The sequence below is a fragment of the Colletotrichum jinshuiense genome, chromosome 9 (assembly GCF_051148585.1).
Source record: "Colletotrichum jinshuiense chromosome 9, complete sequence".
NCBI classification, from domain to species: Eukaryota; Fungi; Ascomycota; class Sordariomycetes; order Glomerellales; family Glomerellaceae; genus Colletotrichum; species Colletotrichum jinshuiense.
This window is the reverse complement of record NC_139316.1, coordinates 3,738,539-3,747,290: the sequence shown is the minus strand read 5'-3', so window position 1 is coordinate 3,747,290 and position 8,752 is coordinate 3,738,539. Positions and strand designations below refer to the sequence as shown.

The 8,752-nt window shown below is 50.8% G+C and overlaps 2 protein-coding genes across 2 annotated transcripts; one reads left to right on the top strand and one right to left on the bottom strand.

Annotated features, from left to right (window-relative positions):
• Window positions 1-3,481: 3,481 nt before the first annotated feature.
• On the top strand, window positions 3,482-5,678 carry EsH8_IX_000987 (GMC oxidoreductase-domain-containing protein; the record flags this gene model as incomplete). The annotated part of the gene is made up of 4 exons (XM_083267323.1): window positions 3,482-3,542; window positions 3,599-3,857; window positions 4,084-4,989; window positions 5,063-5,678. 4 exons carry the CDS (start codon window positions 3,482-3,484, stop codon window positions 5,676-5,678), a joined length of 1,842 nt encoding a protein of 613 aa, XP_083130888.1.
• A 486-nt stretch (window positions 5,679-6,164) lies between these two features.
• Window positions 6,165-8,300, bottom strand: EsH8_IX_000986 (general substrate transporter; the record flags this gene model as incomplete). Its single annotated transcript, XM_083267322.1, has 6 exons — window positions 6,165-6,467; window positions 6,526-6,637; window positions 6,696-6,989; window positions 7,060-7,578; window positions 7,639-7,968; window positions 8,188-8,300. The coding sequence occupies 6 exons, from the start codon at window positions 8,298-8,300 to the stop codon at window positions 6,165-6,167; spliced, it is 1,671 nt and encodes a 556-aa protein (XP_083130887.1).
• Between the last annotated feature and the right edge of the window lie 452 nt (window positions 8,301-8,752).

Here is an 8,752-nt window from a genome sequence, read left to right as displayed (position 1 = left end):
ACGGATCCGATTTCTCAAGCTTACTGAAGATTTCACCTGGGACAATGTCGAAACTGCCGGCTGGTCCGTCGGTGAGCTCTGCTGCGGACTTACTTGCGCCTGCCTTCCAACCTTCCGTCCTCTCGTCTCACGTTTTATCCCTGCTCTCTCTAGCCGCGTCACAAAGTCATCGAAAAACCGACGGCATGATGACTATTCAGAAAACACGGCCAGTACCTCCCGGCACCGCGATGTCGAACTTGGATGCAGCTCAAACGACACGAAATACTACCCAAAGCGTAGAATCGAGTCATCGGACAGCAAGGCAAATCTTTACGGCATCGAGAGCTATGATTTGAGCCACTCTGACTCGAGTCGTGAGGTAGTGTTGCCCATTGAGAGACATAGATACGACGAGGGTGATACAATACCTATCGAGCAAATGCTGCCGTCATTGCAGCAGCAGGAGGCAGTTACGGCAGGAAAATATGGACCTGATCACTACTCGGTGGTGGAGACACATCTCGAGGTTGGGCACAGAATCTCCGACGACGAAACTAAGTCAAGCTCAGGATCACCAATTGAGATTAAGTGTGATATCTTGAAGCCTGCTTCCTCTCTAGCAGATACTAAAGTATTTCCGTGACCGAACACACTATTACGATTCACGATACGACAATTCGCTAAACTACAACAATCGGATCCGTTGGAAACGCTTGTTACAGGCCAAGCCTCAAGCTGTTGTATGTGGTCTCACTGTGTATTGGATACCATTATTGTCAAAATTCGACGTGAAAGACCGCTATGGGAGAGGGCTCCTTGGCTTTGGTATGGAATAATCAAAGCGATTCAAACTTGTGTCATATAAACCAGTTAACTATGTGTGCATATTATTTGTTGTTTTCTATCTTCTTCCTTTCTTGGTAGTGCCACTGGAGTACTGTGAATATATAACTAGTTACTGGTGGATTTAAACGACACGCACGTTGTCTGCGTCAATTGCGCAAAGGGTCCTGCAAATCGCAGTGTTGTCGTTGAGACTGTATCATGCCTGCTTCCAGACTCTGGTGGCTAGTAAACAAAGAGGAATCTTCCTTTGGAACTAAGCCCTTTTGCGTCACGGGAGACTTCATGGTATCGAAACATGTTGCCCCTGGTCGTGCTATTCTAGTAAGAGCCTTCCGGCTGTTTTCTACTATGACATGCCTCTTGTAATCAAGCATCATGGCATCCCACGCTGGAGGAAAACCAAAGCTTCACTTGCTGCCTTGACAGGTCGATAACTGAGGTAGCGCTGTTGGTTAGAATTGTTTAAAGATCAACGCCAGATATAGATGACAGCAAACCAAAGTGAGTAAGTCGAGCCCAATCTTACAGCCTATTTACCTCGGATGGCCTGGAATCAGATTAGGAGGTAATAAGCTGAGAAATTTCATTGCAAGGACGTGATTAAGTGTGTTGACCACGTTGTATATGAAGTCGATAGAACCACGGAAAGCGTCCAGCTTCCCCATTTGGGTGCATGGAACAAGTAACGCAGTGTCATAAGTCCCAGTGGGAGGTTGACATAGAAGCATGGTCTCTAAGTGATGTTCGCAGCGAATACACCTTCCAGCAACAGTGATATGAGGAATGCAACACGGAATATAGCGCCAAATAAAGACAGATAGCAGTGTGAAGGCGAGTTTCAGCTCAGATGGGTATGAATTGTCCTCGATTGTAGTCGCTGAACAGGTGCATTGTTCCGGGGTCTTATCTCTTTTAGTCTATCATTATTGTTGGTTCTCAATGGTTTCTGAGTGTGGGTAGCTCCAGAGCTATGAGGGTTCAAAACAAAGCTTTTGGCGAATTGGTCCCTTTACTCAAAATTATGAATACGTTCTTGGACTGATAATGATAATTGAGTTGGGCGCGAGAAAAACAGGTCATGGGCTGAATATATTAGGGTTCTCAGGTAGCGGTGCACTGTAGACCGGCCTTTTTTGCCCTTGAGCTTGGCGAAGACTTTCTACAGCAAGTATAATGAGCTGATAGAGGTCATAATAGAAACCTTTGTCGTCGCCTTCTGTGACTTAACTCGAGCCGTATGGAAGTCGCGTAGGGCAGGGGCAGATCAGTTGTCAAAACATTCGCAAAGCATTCGTAAATACGATGTCATGTTTCATTCCGCCAATCCGATTAGGGTGACAGGAAAAGGAGAGTTAACGAATACCCGGATGGCTATGGTGTCAGATTTATTAGCTTGGACGTTCCGGTTGATAAGCGATGGTTACTTTCACCGAGTATTGGAATGATTTAGGCCATTTTTAGATCGAATAACTTTAAAGTCCATTTTACAAATTTCATAATTATAGCTGTGCGTACTAACCAACCAGATTGGTTGAATTATGCATTCCCCCAGTGACGACTATGCCGTAGTTGTTGTGTATTTTTACTAGGCCTGCATGTCCTTGCTTATGCATGTCAGCGCACAGGTCCACGTGCCCACAATTGGGCCATACTAAGCCATGCAAATAGAAATAGACGTGATGGAGTCTGTAAGCTCAAGATTCCATTGCGATCACCAAGAGTTGGTCCAACCTACCTAGTTGTTAGCTGCTTGGTCCAAAAATGAAATAGTTACGATAGTTCCTATTCGGCGTGTGAACCACAGCACACTGCCTCACTGTCCATGACCGTAAAACCCGACACCCGAACAGGTTAGATGCCGATCATACACTAGACACCTAGCTGCTCCGCCGGCATTGACTTCGGGATTGAATCCTCACCTTAGTTGATCCTTCCCCGCATCAATTGTCCACTTTTCCCCGCGATCACCGGACAACTATCTGCATCCTGACACGCCCAATCTTGAGCAGATTCAACAAAAACTGAGTCAGAAAACCTTCGTCCTGCTGTCCGACTCCACGATTCAAGATCCGCTGGACAATGGCCCTATTAAAATAGAACGCTGCATGACCCTTAGCTAAGCCGCGCCGCCTGAAGGCGAAGCAAATCCACTTTGATATGGAGAAACCGCCCAATACGCGGCTCCTGACAGATTCACCAATCCCAAGATACTCATTGGCTACGGGTCGAACCCAAGACACGCATATGCGAGCGTTCCGCTTTGGTTGCTTTGCCTAGCCGATTGAGACACCAATATACCACCTCAGACTATTGTCTCTTCCCCGCATCCGATGCTCTAGCTCAATCAGTACACTGCCCGTTCACCCGCGTCTGCGACGTGTTCGTCGCCACCTGTGCAACCCATGCAGTCTTGCTCGAAACAGTAATCGCCTCATTGACAAAAAGGCGGAAGGGCAGCGGAATCTGCACCTAATTTCCGCCTGAGCGTAGTTCTCCAATGCATACTGTCGTGCGGAGAAGGTATATAAACATTGCGGCCCACGAGGTGCTTGTTGACTTTTCGTCTCGACTTTTGTAATCTTTGACCTACGCTGAAACGTTGAAATTTTTGAGCATTGTTTAATTCTTCCTTTGCGTGGCAGATACAGAAGCCATGGGTCTCTACAAAAAGTTGGCAGACGACATTGAAGAGGTGGATGTCATCATCGCAGGAGGTATGGCCCGTCTTCACCTTTCAGGACGAGTATGTCGAAATGCTGACAAGAAACAGGAGGCACAGCAGCTTGTGTTCTTGCAGGCCGTCTCGCCTCGAGCGCTCCGGACCTCTCAATCCTCGTCATTGAAGGTGGTACCAACAACCGCGACGTCCCCAATGTAGTCCACCCGGCCTTCTTCCTCGACCACCTCGCACCCGAAAGCAAGACCGCGATCTTCTACCAGGGCAACAAATCCGATCAGCTGGCAGGGCGAAGCCCCATCGTTCCAGCCGGGGGCATCCTCGGCGGTGGTTCCTCGATTAACTTTATGCTGTGAGTTGCCTCTTGATTGACTTTCCTGTTCAGAACCTGGTACCCTCCCCCACTCCTGCAAGGCCCATTCGTCCTAGACCGTTTAATTCCCGGAAATATCGATGCGGGGAAGAGGTGGCTGGGGTTAGGAGAAAATTACGGGGTAGCACAGAACTTGTTGCTCTGCGCCATGACGATCTCTTCTCTCTTGTTACCTCAAACTAACGAGTCATGCTTCACGCCACAGCTACACAAGGGCCCAGAAATCCGACTTCGACTCCTGGGGAACGCCTGGCTGGTCTTCCGACGATCTTTGGCCGTACTTGAAGCGATTTGAGACATACCACGGCAATGGCGACCCATCGCACCACGGCGCTTCCGGTCCTGTGCATGTCTCCTCCGGTAGCTTCCGGGCCACCAGCGCCGAGGAAGACATCCTTGCCGCCGCGAAGCAGAAGGGATACCCCGAGATCCGGGATCTCCAGAACCTAGAGGCGAACAACGGCTACGAGCGATGGATGCGTTATGTCTCACCTGATGGGCGGCGGCAGGATTCCGCGCATACGTTCTTGCATCCCCTGCTGGAAGACGGAAATCATCCAAACCTACATGTGCTGGTAGAGTCCAAGGTCATCCGTGTGCTGTTCGACGAGCACAAGCGTGCCGTCGGCGTAGAGTACACGCCGAACCCGGACTACCAGGCCGTGTTAAACACGACGCAGCACCCGGTCCGGACCGTGCGAGCGAGGAAGTTGGTTGTTGTCTCGTGCGGAGCTTGCGGGACACCGGGTGTTCTTGAGCGCTCTGGGTTGGGCGACAAGAAGATATTAGACAAGGTCGGTGTGCCGGTCGTCGCAGACCTCCCTGGTGTCGGGCATGACTACCAAGACCACAACCTTGTCCTGTACCCCTACAAGACAGCTTTGAAGCCAGAGGAGACGCTCGACGACATCTTCAGCGGACGTATTAGCCACGAGGACGCGATAGCGAACAAGAATGTAATGCTAGGTTGGAATGGCGTCGACGTCGTCAGCAAGATTCGCCCAACAGAAGATGAAGTCAAAGCACTTGGCCCCGAATTTCAACGAGCCTGGGAGAAAGACTTCAAGAACGATCCCAACAGACCTATCATGCTTAGTGGTTTCTTGCATGGGTTAGTGCCACTTCCTGCAACCCATCTCTGCTGCTTTCTTCCCCAACAAAAAATAGAACTAACAGCCACCCAGATTCCTTGGCGACCACGCTGCAGTTCCTAAGGGTCAATACACCACTATAGCAAACTATACCGCCTACCCCTATTCTCGAGGCAGCATCCACATCACCGGCCCCTCTCTGGCAGATCCCCTCGACTTCAGTGTTGGCTTCTTCAGCGACCCCCACGACCTCGACCTGAAGAAGCAGGTATGGGCCTACAAGCACTCCCGCGAGGTCGCTCGCCGCACAGCACTCTATCGCGGTGAAGTCGCCGCCGGACATCCCGCTTTCCCTGCAGGCTCGAAAGCGGCGATTGTGGATACCGTTGCCGAGGGCGCACATAAGAAGGTGCAGCAGGACATTGAGTACTCCAAGGAGGACGACAAAGCTATTGAGCAGTTCCTAAGGGAGAACATCAACACAACTTGGCACTCGCTCGGCACGACCAAAATGGCGCCGCGGGATGACTTGGGCGTCGTCGACTCGTCGCTGAGTGTGTACGGCGTCGACAAGCTCAAAATTGTGGACTTGAGCATCGTGCCGGAGAACGTCGGTGCGAACACAAACAACACGGCGTTTGTGGTTGGCGAGAAGGCGGCGGATATCATTGCGAAGGACTTGGGTATCAACATCCCGCCCAAGCTGTAAGATGGGTTTGGGTCACGGAACGAGGCGTCAGAGAGAAGACAATGCCAAGCAAGGGCTAGCGTTGATAAAGCAATGCATCATCATGAAATGTTTGACTTGGTTTAAATAGTTATGCATACATTTTAGAATATTGAATGAATAAAATATCGGTGTACAAGCCGAAGCTATTTAAATAATCTCGATCTACCTGACATATTGTGCCACTTTCGGCGTTTCTCGGTCTTATTGCCCCCCCATACACTCCCCACATCGGGCCGGGCCGTGGTGTATGGGTCTGATAGTCCACTTCACACTTCTTGCTATCTGGGAAAAGGATCACAAATCATTATCGCTGTGAGCAAATACATAATTATATTTTGTGCAAGCATCCCCCTGGGGGCTGGCCTGCACCTGGTATCATTATAAGGTTTCTACAACCTTAACGTAGTACGTGTAGGGTATCAAGCTGCGTAACGAAGCAGAGTATTTGGTATCCTGATAAAGTCTTTAGACAGACTCGTCGTGAGTCTCGCTGAAACCCTTCTTCTCAGCATGAATGGCGCTCTCCTCCAGGTCGTCAGTCAAACCAACGTCCCGTCTGGCCTGCTCGAGCAGGATGCTGTCTTCAGCACCAGTGTGACTGCCAAAGACGCGATCCATCTCCTCAAGGGTAGCGCCCTTGGTTTCGGGCAGGCAAAAGTGCACCCACACAATGCCGGCGGCAAGGAACACGGCGAAAAAGATGTAAGTGCCCCACTTCCAGTTCTGGAGCATAGCGGGGACATAGAAGGCGACGGCAAAGTTGTTGAGCTGGTGGCCTACGTCAGCGTGCTGTCACAAAAATAGCGGTGAGGACGCTGTTACATACCCAGTTGCTGGATGCGCCGATGGATGCACCCTTGGCACGAATGGAGAGAGGGAAGATCTCAGAGACCAGAGTCCAGGAGACTGGGCCCCAAGAAGCTCCAAATCCGGCAATGCTACGAAGAGGTTTCCGTCAGTATAGGTCAAGGTCTGATGATTGCAACAGTGGCTTACTAGATCCAGATGAAAGCGACAGCAACCCAACCCTCGACAGGATGACTGGGCCAGTCGTGGCTGAACTTGGCGACGATGATTCCAGGAATGATCATAGAAATCAACATGACGATGGAGCCGACGATCAAAATGGGCTTCCGGCCAACCTTGTCGATGATGGCCATGGCAGGTAGTGTGCTGAAGAAGAACACGACACCGGTGACACCAGTGGCGAGCAGCGCAGTGGTACCGCCTGTGAGGCCAAGGCTCTGGAAGACGTTGGAGGCATAGTAGATAATGGCGTCAATACCGGACCTTTAATCCCAGCCACTGTTGTCAGCTACTTCCATGCTTGCATTTGTCTGGTGGGCCGTTTCTAACATACCATTGCTGCCAGAACATAACGAGCCAGGCAGTGGAAACACGCTTGAAGTTGTCCCAAGAGCGGACAATCTGCCAGTACTGCGCCAATTCCCTCATCCAGACGCTAGTCTTCTCCTTCTCGGCGAGCTGAGGGAATGCCTTTTGGAAAGCGCGCTGCTCGAAGAGGGCCTCAGCCTTGATCTCCTTGAACTCAACCTGGACGAGCTCGCTGTCCTCGGGAAGCTTGCGAAGGTAGGCAATAGTCTTGACTGCCTCCTCATCACGACCCTGCTTGACAAGCCAGCGAGGCGAGAAGGGAAGCCACCAGATACCAAGGGCGAGAAGGACGGCGGGGACGCCCTGGATATAGGAGGGAAGTCTCCAGGCAAGGTCGGACTGTCCATCCCCGATGCCGCCAATGTAGTTGCTACCATATCCGATCCAGAAGGAAAGCATAATTCCCAGAATGGTGGCGAATTGGTAGAAGGAAACGATAAAGCCTCGCATCTCAGGGGCAGCAAGTTCGGCGTTGTACAGGGGACTAGGGATGGTTAGCATCTTGGTGATTGTGAAATCGATTGACAAGAAAAGGAGGACCTACCCAACACCACTGAAGGTACCAACACCGAGACCAGTGAAGAAGCGGCCGGCGTAGAGCAGCTCCGGCTTATGGTAGCTCGCGCCGGTGTACAGGTAACTTCCGAGAGCAACCCAGACGCAAGCCGAGAACATTGTATACTTCCTAGAGAAGACCTCGCCGAAGACACCGGCGCTGAGGGAACCCAGGATACCTCCGAGCTGGAGGATGGAGGTGAGCCAACCAGTAGCACTGCTAGAGCCGACGACGGAAGGGAAGTTGTCGATAAAGCGCGTCATAACGAGAGATTGTCCAAGGACACCCTGTTGATAGCCGTACAAAAAACCTCCAAATCTTTATCATAAAAGTTAGTTTTATTACATATCCAAAAGAAAATCCCATCACGGCAATATTGTGGCTCAAGTTGCGGGTGTCGTGATAGCATCACATCGTAGGATTAGCCTCACCAGCACAGGTGACCTGGTGGTCCCCAGAGGACCCACTTTTCGATTTGCCTTCACCGCATTGAGGAATCAAAGGAAAGGGTTTAATAAAAAAATTGATTTCACTTACGAAGCGAAAAATGCAATGACAATGATCTTCGGGTTGCTCGCGAGGGTTTTCCATCTGTTCTGGTACGCCAGCTTAGTGCGCGCCTCTGCGGAGGTCTCCGCTCCGACAGCCATGATGACGGGCGAGGCAATGGCCTAACCGTTGAGAGGTACTTGAGAAGGAAGAAAAGTAGGATGACCTTCCGACCGAGAAGATGCAGCAAACAATTGTTGAAAGCCAGGAAGACGTGATGATCATGTCAACCAACATGACTGGGGGCCATGGTCGGTACTTATTATTGTAGACATTGACGCTAAGGACTGCCTACCTGGGCGTGTTGACCAGGGAGGCGTCTTCTGGTGATGGGTAAGCTTTTTGCCCGATGGAGATCGGGTGTGTCAAGTTTTGATGCGACTCTGTCTGGATAGTGCTGCGAGCTCGAACAAAATGGGACCGACCCATGCTCTTGGATCGTATGCTATTTGTCGTGTGTTTGTGCTAGCTCTTCCCCGGCCCATCTCGAGGTGGTCAAAGCCAGTCCACCGTCATCTCGCATGCGTTTGCCCCGAACTTTCGGCATCTTATG